At 39.2% G+C, this 23,399-nt stretch overlaps 2 protein-coding genes across 2 annotated transcripts in view; one reads left to right on the top strand and one right to left on the bottom strand.

Moving 5' to 3' along the window:
- The first annotated feature begins 9,118 nt into the window (after positions 1-9,118).
- Positions 9,119-23,399, top strand: part of LOC134535012 (probable ATP-dependent RNA helicase DHX35) — a 68,434-nt gene continuing 54,153 nt past the window's right edge. The window contains exons 1-3 of the mRNA XM_063373839.1: positions 9,119-9,296; positions 17,824-17,902; positions 20,601-20,815. Of these exons, the coding sequence (XP_063229909.1) occupies positions 17,863-17,902; positions 20,601-20,815 (255 nt within the window). The 5' untranslated portion in view covers positions 9,119-9,296; positions 17,824-17,862. The remainder of the gene's footprint in view (positions 9,297-17,823; positions 17,903-20,600; positions 20,816-23,399) is intronic.
- LOC134540587 (uncharacterized) lies at positions 12,374-12,852 on the bottom strand (the record flags this gene model as incomplete). The annotated part of the gene is given in 2 exon segments (XM_063383810.1): positions 12,374-12,477; positions 12,480-12,852. Coding segments are annotated over 2 exon segments (477 nt in total), but the record flags the coding sequence as incomplete, so codon positions are not given.

Consider the following 23,399-nt stretch of genomic DNA (forward strand, 5'->3'; position numbering starts at 1 on the left):
TTGTGTAACCGCTAGACATTTCCAAGTGTTGGTAAGAGTTTTTGTAGCGGGACTGAACCGCGGAGCGGACGTGTAGAGCGTACTGTGTACCCTCGCGGACCCCCGGTGAAGCTCTTAAATTAAATATATTTCTCACCAACACGTGTACAATCATTTTCCGTAAACTCCCGTCCTCCACACGGCCGAGCGGCCTTCACAGCCAAAGGAAAACCACTCAGGTTATTCAAGCCGTGTACCTGGCGGGGCACGCGGGGCAGAGTACCCACGACCCAACATCAACGGCCTAGCAGCCCGCTAGCCTGGCACCCCTCCGGACAACAATAGCATCGCGATGCCAGTAGCGCCCGTCAGGTATACCCCAGGCCGTTCACAGAGGTCTGGTGTCGGCACCCTCCTCACCTGCCTGGGCGTGGCCAGTTTGATGGCGCCAGGTAGAGGGCATGGAAGGGGGGTGTAGAGAGTGGGAAGCTCTGATAGATGAGGTGGAAATTGTGCTGGGGTGAATGAGTTGGCAAAGTGGTCGGCCAGGCACTCAGCCCTGTCAGTCAACGACTCCGCCATGCCGCTAACCACCTCGACAGGCGGGATCGCCGACCTAGCAGAAGTTACACTGCGTGCAAAGCGCCACACCGAACCATTCGCGATTGACAGAGCTGGAAGCTTTTTGACTTTGTTCGCCCACGTCCATTTAGCGACGACCACTCTGCACTGTTGGAACAGTTCATTGTAGACGTCCCTGTCCAGCTGCAGGTGGGTCCGTTGCCATTGGCCCCGAGCCTTGTTGCGGGATGATATGAGTTGTTTGATGTGATCTGGGAAGGGGGCTCCCAGTGGGTGAGGTCTGACTTGGGGGATGTGTAGTGCAGCAGAGGTGAAAATGGTGTCCTGCAAAGTGAAGAACATGTTGGTCAAGTTCTTCCTTTGAGCGGGCTTTATGGCGCAGGTCAAGCTGCTGGTCAATGGCTGTCCGGTATGCTTTCCAGTCAGCCAACTTGTAGTTAAAGGTGAGGTTGGTGGTTGTGGGGATGACTGTGCTGTCTATGATCCCCATGACAAGGTGGTGGTCTGATGTCAGATCGGTGCTGACTGTAAGGGCATGGACTCTGGGTAGTGGGGTGCTTACCACCAGGTACAGAACGCTGGGGCTGCCAGTATGGGAATGAGGATAGTTTTTGTATGTGTCAGGGGCATGGAGTGTTAGTGGTCTTCTCATTAGGTACTTGTGGAGGGCAATACCTCTATAATTGCTTCTAAGGCAGCCCCAGGATGTGTGCCTAGCATTGAAGTCACGTGCTAGCATCACTCGTGAGTCGACCCGACGAAGGCTGGTGAGATCCTCCGCCGGGAAGGGGGTGGTAGGTGGAATGTAGTGGGCCACGGCAGTGAGGGGCGTAGTGTTTGTGTGCAGTCGAACTGCCACTGCCGAAATCCATCACTCTAACCATTACACTACCGAAGCACTAGAGAACTTGAGAAAGAGACTATGCATTATTATTGTGAATGCCACAGAGTGTTTTTTTTATTATTTGTCACGAATGTAGATTTAATTTTTTTGATGGTGATGTGAAATTTATCAACCATCATTAAACTCATCATCTTTCACATTCATTGTGCTCGTTCTGTAATCGATATGAAAATTAATTAGTCTCATTAGCACTTGAGATTGAGTCAAGATATAGCAAACAAGACAGTCTTGATGAAGACCATCTTATGATTGTCCCATATTTCTTATTTCCGAGAGTGCATTCTCTTGTCTCATAGTCATTGCTTGAGAACACCATCGCATAAGCATGTTTCATAGTCGCTGAGAACTTGCTTAAGAACACGAATAAGACCATCTTTGCCAAGACAACAATAGACACGTCTCAAGCAAGTGCTTGTTCAGATCACAGTGTATAAAATAGCTGATTCTCGGGAATCTCGCATTTTTAATCTTATATAAATCCTAAATGAAGTGCTGAAGCAATTTGATATGTGTTTTAAATAAGTTTAGTGTTTGTTTGTTACCAGTGGTTACATTTTCGATCTCCCATTTCTGCTTCTCGTCTATCCCCCTTTTTCCTTGTCCAGCTTGACGTCGTCCGACCGAAGGCCACCCTAAAGCCCGACCTGCAACCGCCAGTATTCACCCCGCTAACGGAACGCGCCCCTAGCCATGGCCCACCCGAGTCAGGCGAGCCACCAACAACTAAGGTAGAACCCGGCCCCCCCCAAATAAACAGACCGTCACTCCAATCAATCACGTATAAAAACAAACACTAATTATTAAACTATGTTACGTAGTAATTTAAAGTCGGTTGACGGAAGTGCGACGTAGGAGTGCCCGGGCACTCACGTGTGTAACTACAGCAATACGCGTGTGAGTGTTCCCCTGGCGGCCTTCTGCCTGAATCAATCAACCAGACCTTATGACATAATTATTCAAACCTTGTGTTGCGTCATTAACCCCACCAGAGCAATCTGACAAGAGACGAACAGTCGCTGGTGTGACGTAAAACATTCAAACATAATAATTCTTAAATATAGTAACTTTCAATTCATAGAAGGGACAAATGACCTTAATTCAGCCTTATAATTAATATAAGAATTTAGCATCATTAAATTCTCTTATTAACTTATCAGATCAGAAATTAACGTAATGAGGTCAACCCTGGCGCGAGGGCCACCGAGCCTCGGCCGGACGCCATGACATGACGCCAGTACAGCGCGACTCGTGGACCGGGGCGGACGCACGTCCCACGGAGAGACATCATCCTTTGTCCACACCGAGCTCACTTCTGGTAAATATAGTCATTCTTCAAACCCTTTTAATAATCTCTCCGTGTGTACCCGGTCCAGCTTTTCGGTCCAGGACCTAATCCGGCCGCATAAATATCACACCCCCCCCTGCACCACACTTGGTCCGCGGGGTAGGTGCATTATCCGGTACGGGCCGACTCCCGAGGACAGAACTTTTGTTAATTCTCAGTCGCTCCGGCGCTGACACTCCCCGTAAGGGAACTCTTGAGCGAATTTAGCTGCGGTCCGCGCCCCACTGCCGTGGACGCGAGCACCGCCTCAATACGCAGATTTACGGGATTGGCCGCCTCCAATCGCCCTCACCCCTCGTTGAGTAACCAGGCTCAGAAACGCCTAGGGACACGATAATACGGAATAATTAGTGACTTTGTAACATTTCTTTGTAACTTTGTGCAATGCACCCTCGTGTAACATTTTCTTTTGTAAACTTGTGCAACGTAACCTCGTGTAACAATTCCTTTGTAAACTTGTGCAACGTAACCTCGTGTAACAATTCCTTTGTAAACTTGTGCAACGCAACCTCGTGTAACAATTCTTTTGTAAACTTGTTCGACGCATCTCTCCACGTAACATTCGTAAAATTGTCTAACGCCACCTCGTGTAACATTCCTTTTGTAAACTTGTGCTACGGTAATTCAGTAACTCTCAGACTCAGTTGCGTGTAATTGTGTAATTTGTATCTTGTAACGTCAACCCTTGTACGACGTGGCGTGTAACCAGCAACGTTACGCCAGAGCCACTGTCGACCGAATAAATGACGCACGTCATTTATTACATCACTTCAGCGTACGCTTCTTTCAACCTGCTATTCCCAACCCCCGCCGAGTAGGGAAGTCCTCGAACCCACGCAACACCGCCGACGGTCCTAGTGGGCCACGCAGGGCAATCGACCCCACGACCCAACTACCGACTAGCACCAGAACTAGTCTGGCACCCACCCGGAATCATTACATTTGCAACCGCCACTCCCGCTAGGAACCGCACCGGGACTCGAGCCCGAGACCCCGGACGACGGCAAGCTTGACGTCGTCCGACCGAAGGCCACACTAAAGCCCGACCTGCAACCGTCAGTGTTCAACCCCGCTAACGGAACACGCCCCTATCCATGGCCCACCCGAGTCAGGCGAGCCACCAGCAACCAAGGTAGAACCCTGCCCCCTAATAAACAGACCGACATTGCAGCCGACCACGTTGCAAAAACAAACACAGAATATTAAACAATATTACGTATAAATTAAAAGTTGATTAACGAAAGTGCGACGTAGGAGCGCCCGGGCAATCACGTGTGTAAATACGTCGATACGTGTGTGAGTGTCCCTCTGGCGGCCTTCTGCCTAGATTAGTTAATTAAACCATGTGACATAATTATTAACCCCTTGTGTTTCGTTATAACCCCCACCAGAGCAGTCCGGCAAGAGACGAACAGTCGCTGGTGTGACGTATAATTTAAAGGACATAATTCGTAAACATACTAACTCTAAATGGTAGAAGGGACGAGTGATGTTAATTTAGCCTTAATAATTAATGTAGGAATTTAGCGCCCTTAAAATCTCTTATTAACGTGTCACATTAGAAAATAACGTAATGAGGTCAACCCTGGCGCGAGGGACACCGAGCCTCGGCCGGACGCCATGACATCACGCCAGTACAGCGCGACTCGTGGACCGGGGCGGACGCACGTCCCACGGATAGACATCATCCATTGTCTGCATTGAATTCACTTCTGGTAATTATAGTCACTTCCTCGAAACCTCTTTCTACTAATCTCTCCGTGCGTACCCGGTCCAATTTTCGGTCCAGGACTTAATCCGGCCGCATAAATTTTAAAACCCCCTGCACCACACTTGGTCGGCGGGGTAGTTTCAGCATACGGCACGGGCCGCCTCCCGAACCACAGAACTTGAACTAAAGCCAGTTGCCCCGGCGCTGACACCACCCCGTAAGGGAACTTGGACGAATTTAGCTGCGGTCCGCGCTCCACTACAGTGGACGCGAACACCGCCTCGAGACATTGATATACGGGGTTGGCCGCCTCTAATCGCCCTCACCCCTCTTTTGAGTAACCAGGCTCAGAACCGCCTAGTGGCATGCTAATACGTAATATTTAATAACTTTGTGCGACGCCTTGAATCTGGAACGTTTTCTTTTTGTAAACTTGTGCGACGCGCCACCACATAACATTCAGTAAACTTGTGCAACACCCCATCACGTAACATTTTTTGTAAACTTGTGCCACGTCTTATTACGTAACTTTTCAGACTAACTCGGTGTAATTGTGTAACTTCTGTAATTGTGTGACGTCACCCTCTGTACGACGTGGTGTGTAATCAACGGTATTACACCAAACCCACAGTCGCATGAATAAACGACGCACGTCATTTGTTGCATTACTTCAGCGCCTAATCAATTAACCATACGACTCCCAACCACCGCCAAGTAGGGAATTCCTCATAGCCCACGCAACACCGCCGACGGTCCTAGTGGGCCACGCAGGGCAACCGACCCCATGACCCATCTTTCGACTAGAAACAGAGCTAGTCTGGCGCCCACCCGGAAACACTACATCGACAACAGCCATTCTCGCTAGGAGCCGCACCGGGACTCGAGCCCGAGACCCCGGACGACGGCACAGTATTAAATTTAAAAAAAAAAAAATTACATTGACGCCGACCGCCAATGCTCCTCTATGTCGCATAGACCGCTATACCTCATCAACGTCTCGCAAAGACGTGTGCACCGAACACGCTCGTGCGCGCAGCAAAGTGTAGTACGTGCGACGAGGCGATGGCCAGGCAACGAGTGCTACGTCGGTGGAAGGATCGGGCTGGGTGTGGCATATCCCTCCGCCGCACTACAACAAATTAATTTATGTATATTTTTCCACAGGTTTTTATTAAACATTATTTTCATCAATTAATATTTCAGTCCTTTCAAAATCATGTTTCACTGTGCGCTTTGTCCCGAACCTGGCCGGTTCAGTTTCCCACGAAATTCACACGTTTACGCGGGAGGGCTGGCGGGGGAGGGGGGTCGCGCGCGGCGACACTGGCAGTGTCCTTCAGGAGCTCGGAGAGGCTGGCAGCCTGCGCGCAACGCGGCACCATCAACTTTGGTTTTCACCGACATGTAGTTTTGATAGTATAATCTCTTCTTAATCTGTTAATCAGTTCCGCGGTCGGCCTCAATTTACCATTAGATATTTCACTTAATTAAATCAGTGCTCCAAGATGAGTGTTCAACGTATTTCGTAAGTACTGTGGGGAGTATAGTGTTTGTTCGTCAAAGTATAATTTGTCATGTTAGAGTTTAATTGTAACTGCCGCACGGTATCGTGCCACCAAACGTACTAACGAATCAGTCCCTGGGACACATCTAGGAATCACATAGAGTCGCCGGAGACACGGGCCTACGTGCCGATAGCCCAGTATAATAAGTAGCGTGTAATAGTGAATTGTTTTGCTCATCAAGGTATAATTTGTCACTTTAGAGTTTATTTCGTAACCGCCGCATCATGTGTATAAGTACGTCCTCCACATGCATTAAAATCGTAAGCCGCCACTGAGGAAGTGGGCTGCGCGTGTGACTAGTCGATTTGAGACAACCGTTATGGCCAGAATGGGCAGCACTATGTATAGGGCTGTGCCGTAATAAATTCATCAAATATCCTCCAGAAAATTTGTGTTCTTCTTCAGGCGTCCCGAGTGGCCATAACAGCTCGGGAGGCCCTATTGCGTTAACCCCTACACACGTGAGTACCCGGGCACTCCTAAGTCGCACTTTCGTTAATCATCTTTTAATTTATACGTAATATTGTTTAATATTCTGTGTTTTTTTTGCAACGTGGTCGGCTGTAATGTCGGTCTGTTTATTAGGGGGCCGGGTTCTACTTTGGTTGCTGGTGGCTCGCCTGACTTGGGTCGGCCATGGCTAGGGGCGCGTTCCGTTAGCGGGGTTGAATACTGGCGGTTGCAGGTCAGGCTTTAGGGTGGCCTTCGGTCGGACGACGTCAACTGTGTCCAGGATACCCTAACAAGCCAGGGAGTCTTTCAGTTGGCACGCCCCTGCCTCCAGTCACGTGGCCGAACCGATCCCCGAGACTCACATATTTTCTTAAGGACTTAATTACTACAGGGAGGCAGACTGAGCGGTGTCAAATTAGTTAGCAATTTGATAGCTATACATCTAACAAACATGGACAGACAAAATTAAAATAAATGTTTGTATTTAAACAGTTATGCAAGGGTTACCTATCTTAAAAGAAGTAAATATTTGGTGAAATACAATTCGTTAATAAACAATGCTTACAGATGAATAAGGGTTGTTTAAAATCATAAATGTTTAAGGTCATCCGATACCTTCACATTTGAGTCGTTACACATTATATAATAGTTACGATCCAATTATAGTTTTAAATACATTAGACAGGAATTTACAAAAACCATGAAGTTAGGCAAAATACTTAATTTGAAAAAGAAAAAAATAAGGGTAACAACCTGACGATGTTATCTTTTTTATTTCCACATTTAACTAAAAAAAAATATATTGTAATTTTGTTTTCAAAACTAAAATGTTTTAAGAGCCAAAATGGATGCTGAATAATTACAGTTTGATTGCAAGCCCAATTTCTAAAAGTATATTTAAAATTAGCTTTAATTGTGAATGATTTTTTGATGTTGGTGCAGTCAAAATCGTCTGTACATAATAAGCAACGATAATAAGCCCATTGGAAGCGCTATCTAGCAACGAATATTATGCCCTTATGGCATCCACTTGCCGCACATTTTCTACCTTGTGCCGTCGGCTGCGGTCTCGTGTTCGAGTCCGGGCGCGAGTTCTAGCGGGGTGGCTGGTCTGGTTAACGTTTTATGTTCCAGGAGGGCGCCAGGCTAGCTCGGTGTCTAACCTATGGGGGGGGGGGGGGTCGTGGTTCGTTGCCCCAGCGTGGTCCGCTAGAACCGTCGGCGGTATTGCCTGGGAAATTACGTTAAAGAAGAATGCGTGGGATTGCCGTAGTAGCGACGTGCCTTTATTCAAGGGGTTGACGTCACACCATACAATTACTGAGCACAGACATGCCCCTGAGGGCTACTTGTCCGTTGCGAGGTGCAGGCCGGTACATGTTCAATGTTTCGTGGCACTGGTTACTCGGGTAACGGTATGCAGGCAAAGTACACTTGATGCATGAGAGGCGCGCACAGATGACGTGGCGCAAAGTTACATTAACAAAGTACACTTAATGAAAATTTGGCGCGCACAAATGACGTGGCGCAAAGTTACGTTAACAAAGTACACTCAATGAAAATTAGGCGCGCACAATTGACGTGGCACACAGAGTTTGTGGGTGACTGGAGTCGGCCAGTCCCGTAAGCGATTGTTTCTACGCGGGTGCCGTGCCCACTGGGGTGGTACACGCACCGCCACTAAACTTGGCGAAGTTTCCCTTGCGGGTTTGTGGTCAGCGCGAAGGTGCGTGGCCTTAAGAAAAGTTCTGTGGTTTGCGGGAGGCGGCCCGTGCCGTATGCTGAAGAGCGACCCTGCGCACCAGGTGTGGTGCGGGGCGTCTTTGCGTTTACGCGGTCGGATTAGGTCCTGAACCGTAAAAAACGGACCGGGCACGCACGGAGAGGTGAATAGAAAAAGGTTTGGTTTATGCTAAATGACTATATTTACCGGACGTTACTTGCGATGAAGACAATGGTTGTGGTCTCACCGTGGGACGTAGGTCCGTCCCGGTCCGTGAGTCGAGTTGAACTGCCGAACTGGCATGGCGTCCGGTGGCGCGTCGGCCCCTGCCGCGCCAAGCTTGACCTCATTACGTTAAAAACTAAATGACTGCGTCTGGAAGAGACTTTAAGGTCGCAAAATTCGTAATTAATTGTTTGAGGGGGAATGGGTGTGGTTCGTCTCTAGTCCACTCGGATTTAGTGTGCTTTATAATAATAATGTCTGGTTTGGCCGTTCGGCTCGGTGGCTTGCTCGACTCGGGTGGGCCACGGCCAGGGGTGCGTTCTGTTAGCGGGAGAGTATACTGGCGGGTGCAGGTCGGGCTTAGGGATGGTCGTCGGTCGGACGACGTCACTTGTAGATGAAATAATGCCATGTTTAGAACAAGATTTGAGTATTTTACATTACAATATTACTATTGACTCGCCAACCGCCATTAAAACTAATATTGTCCACCATTGAATGCTGCTCTGCTGTTCTATTTACAATCGACAGCGCTCTCATGTAGTCCTAGCGGACACACAGGGAACTAGAAAGATTGGGCATGTATTTGCCAATGTAGTTTCATACGGCTGCTATCTAGTGATTGCTCGGTATTCTTTGAAGCCCCTGGTGGGGCGGTAACAGAGTTGTTGCTTGATGCTGTATTTTGTGTGGTATTTGGAAGTATTGAACATTTTGAAGTTTTTATATAGAGTGAAGGTTTAATGTGTTGTCAATTTACCACTTAGATTGTGTTTTCTTCAACGTCTACGTAGCTGCAATACCTAAAGGTACAGTAAAATTCAGTGCTCTTAAATTATACTCAGATGTGAATTTCTCTCAACTAAACCGATGTGTTGATATTTGAACCCTTGAGTTAAAACAGTCGGTAAATATTTACTTGGGCGGTATTTCCGAAAAAAAAATGTTAAAAATCCGACAATACCTTTATTTTATGCTCTTCAACTTCCTCTTTTCATTAAAATCGTCGGAGATTAGAAATTCCAAATACTTTAGGAGATATCGAATTTTTAAATTTCTTCATATGTAGTTGAGCGGTATTTGCGAAAAAAAATGTTAAAAATCCGAAAGTACCTTTATTATATGCTCTTCAAATTCCTCTTTTCATTAAAAGCGGCGGAGATTAGAAATTCCAAATACTTTAGGAGATATCGAATTTTAAAATTTCAGCACAAAACCAGCGCATTCCTGTGGCGTGCGTGTACCATTGTTTCTTGTTTACGTACTAGTATCTATTTTTTCATTGGATAATAATGTCACGTGATTGTTCGTGATAGGCCAGAATTCAAATGAACTAATACGTGATTATGTAGTTCAATTATTGTTTAAAACGGTGTTTAATTACCGCCTCCAACTTAGGTGAGTTTTTAACATTTCTAATTTTAAAGTCTTATTTGTTATTTTGAAATTGTTGCGCAAGTAATAAGTAACAAAAAAATTTACGTGAGTTGTTACTGTACATCCTTTGTTACGGGTTTTGTTAGGTAAGGTCAGTTACATTATAAATAATTTAAAACTAAAGAATAATTAAAATTAATTCACATTATTTTTAATATCACCTTAGTTTGAAAGTACTTATAATGTAACTGACCTGACCTAATCGACCATTTTAGTTTACTGTTCACCCTCTGTCCGGGTTTGTTTGGTCAGGTCAGTTACATTATAAATATTTTAAAACTAAACAGCCATTAAAATTAATTCACAAAATAATTTTTAATGTCGGCTTAGTTTGAAAGTATTAATGTAACTGACCTGACCTAATCAACCATTTTATTAATTACGCATTCACGATTCACGTATTCACGAACACACGGCAAAATAACAAAAATGGCGCCGCTGGAATGGTTCCACAGGTCTTGTATTGCAAAATTAAAAAATTCGATATCTCTTAAAGTATTTGGAATTTCTTACCTCCGCCACTTTTAATGAAAAGAGGAAGTTGAAGAGCATAAAATAAAGGTATTTTCGGATTTTTAACATTTTTTTTTCCGGAAATACCACCCAAGTAAATATTTACCAAACAGTCATGAAAATGTTGAGCACGTAAGATCCGGGAGACGTAAAGGTAATTCTGAAGGAGAGCCATTTTTCTGTTAAAAATTATAATATAATTTCCAAAATGTATATTTTTAAAAGTTGCGGCTCTTCGGATTAAAATAGCATAGAATCATGAGAGTGGGAAATTAGTACTTTAAAATTGAGTGAACGATCGTTTAGGTTAGGTTACTACTTTTAAACTGTTTGAACCATGGGCGTCGCAAGATTTGTTTTGGGGGGGACTTCAGTTGAATTTAGTTGTTGAGGAATAATCCATCCCCTGGAAAAAAAACGGGGGGGTCCAGGGGTCTTCCCCCGGGAAAATTTGGGGTGTGTAGGTGCAAAAAGGTGGTTTATAGGCATTTTTCTTTCCTAAATATTCTAATTATAGTTGGTTGCAATATATAATTTATTTTTTATAAAAAATATTTTCAGAGAACAAATTTGTAAAAACACAGTTAACATATCTGCTGGTGCTATATCCACACAAAATCATTAATTTAAACATCAGGAGAAACGTGAATGTTACACTTAAATGCCGCAGCAGTATTAAGAATATTTCGCACATGTACACAAACAAAAGTAATAAAGTGATTATATTCACTATTATTATAGTATCTCTCCTCGGTATCGGACCTGATTTTGATTTTACACGAAGATCGAATTAAAAAGTGCTCACATTACCACGATTGGACTAAATGCACCATGCGCAACATATGGGTTATATCACAGAAATCATATTTTTAATATAATTACGAAACTAAATGTATCATTGAAGGGGACGAAATTGAAGACTTTTATTATTGGGGGGGACGTGTCCGTCCCCCCCGGTTGCGACGCCCATGATTGAACAGTTAGCTATCTACATTAAAAATTAGATTAAATAGTTATAACAGTTGGTTAGTTTAATTTACAACATTTTTATCGTTCATTCCTAACCAGTCGTTCAAATGATTTTACAATATATTTGAGAAAATTCAAGAATGTGATATCGACAATTGAGGATGGTTAGATGGGGAGGAGGAAAGCAGGGGAAGTAAAGGACATCATAGGAGTAGGTGAATGAAAGAAAAAAAATTCAGGGTGGTAATAATTTCAAACATGCATATACTATTTTTGTGGGTGTTGTGAAGTGAAGTACAGTCCCTATGGTATAATGTATTTAGCAATACAGGTATTTCAAATAATAATTGTGTAACATGTAGAAAAAAATTTATTTGTATCGTGAAGTAGAGTACAGTCCCACATCTGTGTACTTTATTTTGTGATACCGGTATTTAAATCTTTTAATGTCTATAAAATGTGGAAAAAATTTTCTTGGTATTGTGAAGTAGAGTACAGTCCCACCTGGTGTACTCTTTTTGGCAATACCGGTATTTAAATATTTAAAAGTGCGAAAAATGTTGAAAAATTTTATTCTTGGTATTGTGAATTATAGAACAGTTCCACACCTGTGTACATCTACCCTTAATGAGACCTCATCACACAGAGTGATGATGATGACAAGGATGAGGAGGAGAAGGATGAGGAAGACAAGGAGAAGGATTATAAGGAGAATAACGAGGTGGAGAAGGAGAAGGAAAAAGAGGATAATGACGATGAGGAAAATGACTGTGAGGATGAGGATGATGGCACGAAGGACGAGGAGGACGTCGATGATGTCGAGGAGAATGACAAGGAAGATGAAGACGGAGGATGAGGAGGAGGACAAGGTGGAGAAGTAGGATCTTGAGGTTGTCGAGGATGACGAGGTGGAGGAGGAGAATGAGGGTTTCAAGGAGGATGAGGTGGATAAAGGGGATGAGGGTGTCGAGGAGGATGAGGGTGTCGAGGAGGATGAGGGTGTCGCGGAGGATGAGGTTGTCTAGGATGACGAGGGTGTCGAGGATGACGAGGGTGTCGAGGAGGACGAGGGTTCGAGGAGGACGAGGGTGTCGAGGAGGACGAGGGTGTCGAGGAGGACGAGGGTGTCGAGGAGGACGAGGGTGTCGAGGAGGACGAGGTTGTCGAGGAGGACGAGGGTGTCGAGGATGACGAGGGTGTCGAGGATGACGAGGGTGTCGAGGATGATGAGGGTGTCGAGGAGGATGAGGGTGTCGAGGAGGATGAGGGTGTCGAGGATGATGAGGGTGTCGAGGAGGATGAGGTTGTCGAGGAGGATGAGGGTGTCGAGGAGGATGAGGGTGTCGAGGAGGATGAGGGTGTCGAGGAGGATGAGGGTGTCGAGGAGGATGAGGGTGTCGAGGATGATGAGGGTGTCGAGGAAGATGAGGGTGTCGAGGAGGATGAGGGTGTCGAGGAGGATGAGTGTATCGAGGAGGTTGAGGGTGTCGAGGAGGATGAGGGTGTCGAGGATGATGAGGGTGTCGAGGAGGATGAGGGTGTCGAGGAGGATGAGGGTGTCGAGGATGATGAGGGTGTCGAGGATGATGAGGGTGTCGAGGAGGATGAAGTGGAGGAGGAGCATGAGAAGAAGTATGAGGAGTGAATGAGGGTCTCGAGGAAGACGAGGGCAGAATGAGGAGGAGGACAAGGGCATCAAGGAGGAGGATGAGGATGTCGAAGAGAACGAGTGCTTCGAGGAAGACGACATTGAGGATGATGGATGAAACACTGAGGATTTGTTTATTGCTAAATTTTTACTAGTAGTAGGTCAGTGCAGTTTGGTTTGCTGATAGTGTTTCTCTTGTGTTGAAAAAATATTCTTCACTGAAAATATAGACTAATTTACCCTTGCTAAATTAATTTTCCTCTATTATTATAGAAGCGATTATGAAAAAACCCACATTTAACAAAAAAAAAAGTTGAATATTTTACTAACATAATTTAATATATATGTTTTGTCTGTAATAAACTTTTTAATTAACATTAAATCATGTTTAATAACACTTTTATGAATTTATAAAAGAACTAGTTTACTAAAGTAGCACTATCCATCATCCAGTTTTTAAACACTAACTGGGTACATGTCGACTGCTCGTCTTCTAAATACGCTCACTGGTTCTTCTGTGACCTTATTCAAGTATGAAGTCAAAGAAACATATTCATAAACTATTTTAAAGAAACAAGAGCTTTTTGTATTACATATATTTTTCCTTTTACTGACAAAAAATTAGAAAAAAAAACATTTTCAAAAGAGACAAAATCAATTTTTCATGTAAGATAAATAATATCAAGAAATCCCCTAAATTTTTTTTTGGAAATATGTCAAAATAATGAAGAACGGTTACTAACAAAATTAATATTTCTGAAGATCTGGTTTTAATATCAAATTCCTGAACTAGTGCGCGCTTCCATTTCTTCGGTCACTAACCTCTCTTCGTCAGCTACGCCAGAACTAGAACTGCTACCGATATTATTCTTGTTTCCTCTGAGGAAGTACGTTGTCCTATTTTCTTCTGCCGACATAGTCTTAACTGCAATTTTACCATTACTTGAGCTTCACAGTTGAGCGCCAAAACTGTAGAGTCAACTAGTGTCAAAAATGAAATTATTTAATTTATTTAATAATTTCTTCTACTCTAGCCTAACTCTCTCAGTATTAAGAATTGTATTAAGACGCTTGAGTGTAAAAGTCAAGGTAAGGTGTTTAAAAAGTACGTTAAATACTAATATCGTGACTTTAGACCTTGGAATAAAGTGTAATCAAATCCAAATGTACTGTTTATATTCATGTGCAGTGCTTGTGACGACGGTGACAATACACTTTGACCTACACAAAATAACACTTAATAGAAAATTAACTTAAACTATCCTATTCTAAACTACAGATGGAATTTGATATGACTATCAACTTCAAGCATCTAACAATTCTTTTCACTTGAGTGAATTATTTTTAATATCAAATGTTAATTATTGGAAGTTATCTATTTTTAACTAAATTCAGTACGGTAGAGCGTGGACTACTGGGTACGTTTCAAGCAGTACTAGTCAGCAAAAAATAGTAACTTAATACATTATTACAATACAAAATTCCATCTAAACTACATTATACTTGATCGGGATCGCGATTCCGGATTTTTGATTTTAAATCTAAAGATGAACAAGTTAATAGGTTTTCTTTACATGGGAATATTCAATATAATATTACGGAGTCTAGATTGGTAAAACTATGTTCGTTTTTCTTAAATTGTAATTTGTTCTAGGACTTCTATACAGCAAGTCTTCGGTTGATGGGGTAAGGGACCAAACCTTGGTGCAGTATACCCACGAGACGTGTAGGTTCTCGGAGACTCCTTAGTTCATTCTCGGAGACTCCTTAGTTCGACTTGTCAAGGACTGCGATAGTTGGGTTGCTCCTCCGTCCTCTAGCGTGCGGCAGGAATACGCGTGGCAACGCCTCCATCCTTCCGAATATGGGCTGCGACTGGGCTGGATTGCGTGACGTTCATCCTTCCCGGGCTCGAACTGTGACTTCTCATTTTCAATAGGATTCTTCTTTCTTTGTATTTACAAACGGTATTCTATCTTCGTAGTATTCATAGTATATCAAATGCATTTGGCGGTCTCTTGAATACAGATTTACGATGACTTTTCTTCTTAAAGAATTATTTAAAAATCTTGGTGTATAATCTTTGTAGATTAAAATTATTATTTTCCTTCAAACTCAGCTAATATTTGCAGTAATGACCATTTCCAATCTTCAGTAAAATATTAAATTATAAATCAATTTCAGAATCGTTGCGTTTTAACTGTTGTCTTCATCAAGTCTCAATTCATTCTAAAAGAATATTTTCCCGTCACTAGTAAACAATTTTCTTTGGTTTGTTTTTAAAACAAAAGATAATAAAATTACTGACCATTTCTGACGTGTTCATCTTTAAATTAATCGTTAATTCAAAAAAATACTGCTATGCCAACTTTGACAATATTTAAAATAAAAAAAATAAACATAGAGTAATATTTAGACAAACGATAACGAAATAAATTTACTGTCTGGGTTAATCATAGAGTACAAATAAACATAAGGAAAAAATATAATTAAACTAAATAAATATTAAAGGAAATTGAATATTTACTTTCTATAAAGCGTAAATATTGCCTTTATATGATGCTTGTTACTTCGACCTTGTCAAGGCATTTGATACTGTGAACCACACATTATTACTTCAAAAGCTTTTAAGATTTGGTGTTTGTGATAAATGCATAGGCTGCTTCTCTAATTATTTTAAAGACAGATGCTTTTTTGTTTCAATAAACAAGCATAACTCCTCTTTATATCAAGGGCCCTCCTCTGGTGTCCCTAAAGGAGGTATTCTATCACCTTTTGTTTAATATCTTCATTGATGACGTTACTTAGGTGTTAAATTACTACATTGGTCTGTTATTCACTGAGGACCTTAATATCCATAGCAAGAAATACTACTGATTACGACTGTCAGCTACTTCAGGACATTCTGAAGTATCTAATTGGTGTAGTTCTTATTTGATTACTTTTAATAAAGATAAAACACAAGTTATATCCTACACGAGGAAATAATATCCCATTCAGTTTGATTACAAGTGTGAGAATTCAGTTATAACAAATACTTCTTATAGTAAAGATCAAGGCATTACTTGACTCTAAATTATATTTTCATCTACAAATTAACTTTTTGGTTTATAGCTCTCACAGAACCCTGTTTTTGATTAAATACATTATTTAGGTACTATGCTTCTGATTTAGACTCTTTACTTACACTTTATTATAAGTTAGTTTGAACTAAACTTTATGATATATTCATGAGTTTGAACATCATCATCTCCGACAATGATAAAATCGAAAACATACAATATAAATTACTTAAAATTATTAATCAAAATCATCACTCAAAAACCTTTCTTACTTCCCTTAGTTGAATGCAGAAAGCTACTAGTTCAAAAATAAACTGTCATCATTTCCTTTAAAACTCTGGGCTCAGAGTACCTCAATTTAATAGTCGTACTCAAACATTACTTTGTAGTCTAAAAATTTCAGTGATATTGTATACAGATTAATTAATTAACTTCAATAACGTAGATAAATATGTCAATCTGTTTGACAGACAGATTAGGCTTAAAAAAAAATTATATAATTTGTTTATTTAAATAATAAATGTTTACTCAAATAATAAATTTCAATCATTTTTGTTTGATAGGAAATATATAACTATCTTTATTTCTTACCACAATTTTGTATATGATGGTTATCGACTTTGTAACTTATAATGTAAACTTGCTGGTTTTCTTTTCTCTTTTAATTATTATTACTTACCTCCATTTTGCATTATATATTAACCAAGTTTTCTTGCAGAAAAAAAAATGGTTCCTAATTAAATTGATTTTTTTCTTTTGTTGTAAATCATATTATTATATTTTGATAGTTATCTATCTGCCTGTTCTTGTGTTGTCTTGTTTTGAATTGTATTGTTCTTTGTGTTAGTCTTGTCTGCTGTAGTCCCTGCAGGTATGCAGTGCCTGCTAGTGTCAGTTTGCTATCTGCTGGTAGTGCCTATCTGTTTTACTTCTCTTCTTGCAGGTGGTGCCTACCCACACTTAGTGCCTACCTAGGATCTGCAATTTACATGCCAGTTGGGTCTACACTGTCCTGTGTACCTTTTTGTATGTCGTGCCCACCTACAAAGTTCCCAAACTGTTTATGGACATGTTTCAAATTTAAATAAAAAAATAACTGGCTATTTGAGTTGTCTTCCACTGATCACAATGTTGTGTTATTGTAACGACTTCATGGCTTCACTGGGTTTGCATGGTGGACATAGAGAAAGGACACCTATTGTTTGTTAATAATTTGTGCCTTCTATGAATTTTTTGAAGCTAAACTTCTTTAGGTGCATTATTGAAAAATTATGACAGTGAATTTTTACGACGCGTGCGCACCATGCAATGAAATTTCCACAGGATAAAAAAAGCTACGTACAAATATAATTATATATGTTTTTAAATCATATACCTTAGTGATTGATATTGAATAGTGATCCATATAATTGAAAACATTTGTTTATTGTAAATATGGGCTACCTCGAATTTTATCCATATCAAATCAGTATTAAAGATGTGATTGAGTAACAAACATCCAAACTTTCACATTTGTATTATCTTAGTAGGAGTTGGGTAGGATTAATTGTTTTGTTTAATTAGTTTTTTATGATATGTGTCAAGGTGTAAACTATAATTTTTCTTAATTTTTAAAAAATATAATGGTGAAATATGAAGTTTCGTGTCAACTTAATCTTTCTTATCTTGTTTAACTTAAACAATTGATTGTTTTTTGTTTTTTTGCAGAATCTCATTAAACAGCTCGATGTACAATCCAACAAAGGCATGTTCTCATCTAGTGTGAAACCAGTTTTCTTGAAGCCAGGTATATTTTGGTAACTTTCGTACAGAAATATTTTTTATGATTAGCCAATAATTTTTTATTGAAATACTTTAACAGACTATTGTGTTACATTTAATAGCTTTATGTTTTATGTAAGTCATATGGAAGAAACTTTGAGAAATACAATGGGTTATTTTATTTAGTACATGGGAATTTAAGGTTTAAAATATATAGATAGAGGAGCTATCTTAATTCAAATACTTAGCTGTCTTGAAGAGTTTGCTGCCTTTTATTTTTTTAAGGTTTTGTAGTTTTAGATGTTTAAATTTTTTTTATGATCTGTTGCCATAGTATTTTTTAAGCATTGAAATGAGCAAGCAACTATTTCCCAGTATTATTGCATGTAGTGTCTCATGAGATGTTCGAATTCACAGTCCCTAAATTAGTCAAAATTGCTATTAACCTTATGTATTTTATCTCCTATATTTGTTAAAACATGATAGTAATTTTGTAGACATCATTAATTACTGTTATGTTTTTCTTATTCGAGATGCTATCAGTTAGTAGTAGGGACAGTATTATATGTTGAATTGTGATAAAACTGAAATATAAGTTCAAAATATGTCAATAGTACACTATATAACACCAAAATGCAAGTTAATTGCATTATTATAGTATTGTCTTCAATGTTATTCATTTTGTTTCATGTATTTGTTTTGTCTATGTATTTTTTTTCATGTTTATTGTGCCTACCACCCATGGCTTTATGCCGTCGGTAGGCATGTATGTAACAAATTGATAAATAAATAAATAAATAAACTATTTAGCACCAAAATGTAACTAAATAAGTGAAATCAATCAGCAGTTTGACAGAACTCTCTCAAATAACACAAGTTTTTATTTATCTATTATTGTGGTAAAATCATTTGAATATAATTTATTCAGCATGAATTTTGTATCAAAATTTATGAACTATATCTATTGGGAAAAAATTAATAATAAATTGTAGGATGTTTCATATGTTATAAATAACATGTTTTACATGAATCATTTTGGCACATTTTTCAACCTTACAAAAATTTTCTAATTTATTTTTCATATAATTTTTCTACTAGCCATGCTTATTAGTAATGATTTTATTGTATAAGTTGCATCGTGTGTAAGTCAAATATTTGGGTCAAATAAGTATTAAGAAATATATCAGTTTCATATATGTTGAATAATACACTATTTTCATGAATAAAGACAATTTATTACAATAAAACAATATCACCAAAATTCCTGTTTTAAAACCTAATTATAAATGATATGAAACCATAAAATATTTTCCGTAGTTATTAGGTATTTCTCTAGGTTTTATATTATTCTATCATCGTGATAACTGTCATATGTTATAACAGCTAATACTAATTTCAATGAAGTTGATGAATATTTAGAAGACAAATGAACCACATTTTCAATCTGAAGCATAGCTTGAAAGTCCTTTCTTGGTTCAATAAGTAGGGGCGAATGTGACTATTAATATTTTTAAAGGTTAAAATTGTTTTCTAAAATTAAATTGTTTTATTACTTTGGTCAATAATTGTTAGTTCTTATTTGTATGAATCCAAAATGGCTTAGCGAAGTTAATTTAATTACATCATAATCACACATTTTTTGTTCTAGATTTGGAAACAGACGGGGGTGAAAATCTATTTCTGAGATTCCTACTCATATACCTTGGCTGCAGTCTTGCTTGGATATAAAACTGCTGGGGGCCTTTTGTAAGATCACTTGTTGGAGTTATGCAGATAGTTACGGCGACTTGCTAAATTGTTTCGTATGGCGTGTATTTAAGCTAAGCATAATTTTGCGCTAAACTGCCATCACATTTTTACATTAACAAGTATCACAGCTTAATGGTATAATTAATAATTAGTCCAAATTATTATTACTTAAACAGGTAGATGTAACTTAGTTATCTCAGTCAGACCCTACAGAATCGGTCACGTGCCACAATAACATCATAGTCCGAGTCAGCAAGGAGAGTTTGGCAGACAAATCAGTAAAATGAAGCATTACGACCAATTCTGTGCAATGTTGTATTCAAACTACTGCTTGTGCATCAAAGTTGTTATGGGAGAGCGATAACCAATTTCTTAATACGTGTAGTTGCTTTGATTACTGATAAATAGGGACAGGATTTTATGGTATTATTTGTAGGCCTATTTTGTTTTTAATATGTTTGAGTTAAATCTTATTGTTTTTATTTTCATATATTGTTTTTATTCATAAAAATAGTTTATTATTCAACAAATATGAAACTAAAAAATATCTTAATACTTGTTTCATGAAAATAGTCTCATTTGGACTGACTTGATGCACTTATCGAATAAATTCATTAGTAATAAGCATGTATAGAACAGATATACGTATTAAGAAAAAAAAATTCAGCAAATAGGTTGAAAAATGTACCAATATCATTAAAATGTAAAAATATCAAACTCCATAATATTAATTTTTTTCCAATCCATTTAGTTCATACATTTTGGTACAAAATTCATGATAAATTAATAACATTAATTGATTTATCATATTAAAAGATATTTTTTATTTGTATTTTTTTAATTGTTGTATTAACTCGTGTTTTGGTGTTATTGTTGTTTTGTCAGGCTTTATGGTGTTACTTCGGTTTTATAGCAATTCACCATATAATGTCCCGACTGACAAAGAGTGTGTGAGCAGCGCAGTGTTCTCGCAGGGGATAGCTCGTGGTCGGAGGACAAGCCGGACGTGGACACCAACAATGCCACGACGTTCATATACAACCCCCACCTGTCCTTCTCGCTGGAGCAGCAGCGGCAGAGGCTGCCTATTTTCAGGAACCGCTCACATGTGCTGTACCTGTTGGAGAAGTACCAGGTGCTAGTGCTCGTAGGGGAGACAGGCAGCGGGAAGAGCACGCAAGTACCGCAGGTTGGCAACATTGCACAATACTGTCAGTATTGGTAGCTTACTTTTAAATCAGGGTTGCCGCTTTTCCGGAAAACTGGGAGGTAGCAAGGAATTTTTTTTGAGCATCAGGGAAATCGTGGATTTTTGAATATGAGTTTTGCAACCATTTGTCAAACATCTCTATCGTAGACCTGCATACAGTAGCGTGGTCAACCTGAAGCTGATAATTTTTTTTACAGCGCACATACTCTGTATCTGTTAGAAATTCTAGTTAACATTTTACTGGTCCTCGAACAAGCAGTTTGTTTTGTGTGGAGTTCTCAAGGGGCATTTTCGAGGGCAAGTAGACAAGAAGTGGGGGAGGGGGTGGTTAACCTGAAGCTGGATATGTTTTCTTTTAGTGAAACATTAAAACTTGGCAGGAAAATATCTGTAGCTGGTCATAGAAAAACTCAAAATGTGAGTTCAAAATTAAAAAAAAAAAGTGGCAACCCTGAATGCTTATAATATTTATGTAGTAATAGTATTTCTTAAATCCTAACAAGCCATGGATTCTAAGGCCCACTTTCCCAGTCAGGTAAGTAAAATATTATCAAAAACTTTGCAAGTTAGTCAAGTGCACTAAACTACTGTACAAGCCACTCTTAAAGCTACGGCCTCACAGGGCGGTATGTTCGCGATGTACGCTCCACAAGTAACTTCGCGCATGTGCAGATAAACAAAAACATCTGTTTTCGCACAGAATTGTGCTGTACATCTGTGTTTGCTTTTTATGAAGTTTAATTGCTCTCAGTATTGTGCTTTAGTCAAGTCGATGGAAAAGTTGATTGAAAGATTATGAAAATATCCATGTTTATGGAACTAAACAATTGAAGAACATAGAAGGCAGGATATGTATGACAATGTCTGGTATTTGATTCCAAGGGAATGCTAGGAATCTGATTTGAATTTATCCTGAAATAATCCATAAATTTTGTTTCGTTCTTGCTAGATACTGCCTCATCAAATGATGAAATTCATCATATTCTTTTGTTATTAAATTAAATTTATGAACCCATTTATTTTTACGTTCAGATACTGTGATCATCGTCAGAATCATAACTCCAATCCCACACCATGCGTCTCCGACATCGCGAACTAGACTATCCTGTCTGGCCACCTGGTGCAGCGAACATAACAAACATGGCGAACATTACGTAGCTTTTTGTGTGACCTCGGCTTAAGTGTCCTCATCCCTCTTTCGAGTGTCAAGTTTTTATAAAAGAAAAGTTTATCTACAAACCTAAGACACACTTCTACAAAGTAACATATTTGGGCTTTGTGCAAAGTCTGTATTGGTGGAGCTTGCAATTATTTGGATCCTTCAACCTTGGGTGCTTCAGCAAGCATTTTTTTTGGGAAGGGAGGATGACTGAAATTACTTTTTTTTTCTAAATCGAAAAGTGCATACATTTATTCAGACTTAACAGTACGAGATAAACATCCCACACATTTAGCACTAATTTTATTCGTCACGATGGGTTACAACTCAATGTTTACATATAGTCTGATCTTATTTAATCTTTTATTTTGATATTATTCCCAAGACGTTTTACTGTACTGACTAAATTTATCTTTCTCATAAAATATTTTTTAAAATAAATAATTTTGCTCGTATTTTGCTAAAAATTAATGCGTCAATGCTTTTGTTTTCTTTTTGCAAAAAACGAGGCTTTGAAAATGAGCTTCTGTGGGAAATTTTGTTTAGAAAACATGTCAATATAGAATTTATTTTATATTTTGACAGTGAATCTTTTTATTTTCATACAATAAGCTACTAACATTATAGCTGAAATGTACTTAGCCTGCTAAAGCTAGGCGCCATTCTTTGTTTATGATTTCTTTAAGCCCCAACAAGCAAACATTTTGCACAATCATGGTAATAATGTTTTATTTGATAAACATCTTACTGAAAGAAATTAATTTATCAATAAAGAGTGTAGTAACTTTTCTGTAAAATTCTATTGACAATGAATTTCGTTTGTGAATTTGTATAAACCATATGTGTCATTCAGTGTTTTGTGCCTTGTCATTCAGTGTTTTCTGTTTTGTGCCTTGTCATTTAGTGTTTTGTGCCTGTTTTTGAAAACAAAAAGAATTTTGGATTAGCCCTTCTGTGGTATTAGTGTGTTTGTAGGACATGTAAATAATGAAACAAGTTGATATTTAAACAACAAAATCACTTATTTTCGTGCAACAAACCATTGTAAACGGACTTCGTCCTGGCCACTTGCTTAAGTTTGGAACAACTCTGTTTTTTATAGCTTCCTTTGGTAAAGAGGGGTTTTAAAACAAAGTACAGTAAAACTCGCTTAAGACATTCCCACAAAATAAGTTGTCCCGTTGATAACTTTTAAATTTGTATTCCCTTGATCACTTCCATATATCCCTGTGCTAATTTTTCCCATTCAAAATGTTTGCGTTTATAGATTGTTCCCGCATATAACGTTCATCATTTCAGCAATAAAATAATGTAATAAAGTTTATCTTTACACCCTCAAAATTTATTTGTAGTTAAACTTTTAGACAACTGTTTCAAAACAATAAAAAACATTACTATTGAAAC

The sequence above is a fragment of the Bacillus rossius genome, chromosome 1 (assembly GCF_032445375.1).
Source record: "Bacillus rossius redtenbacheri isolate Brsri chromosome 1, Brsri_v3, whole genome shotgun sequence".
Lineage (NCBI taxonomy): Eukaryota > Metazoa > Arthropoda > Insecta > Phasmatodea > Bacillidae > Bacillus > Bacillus rossius.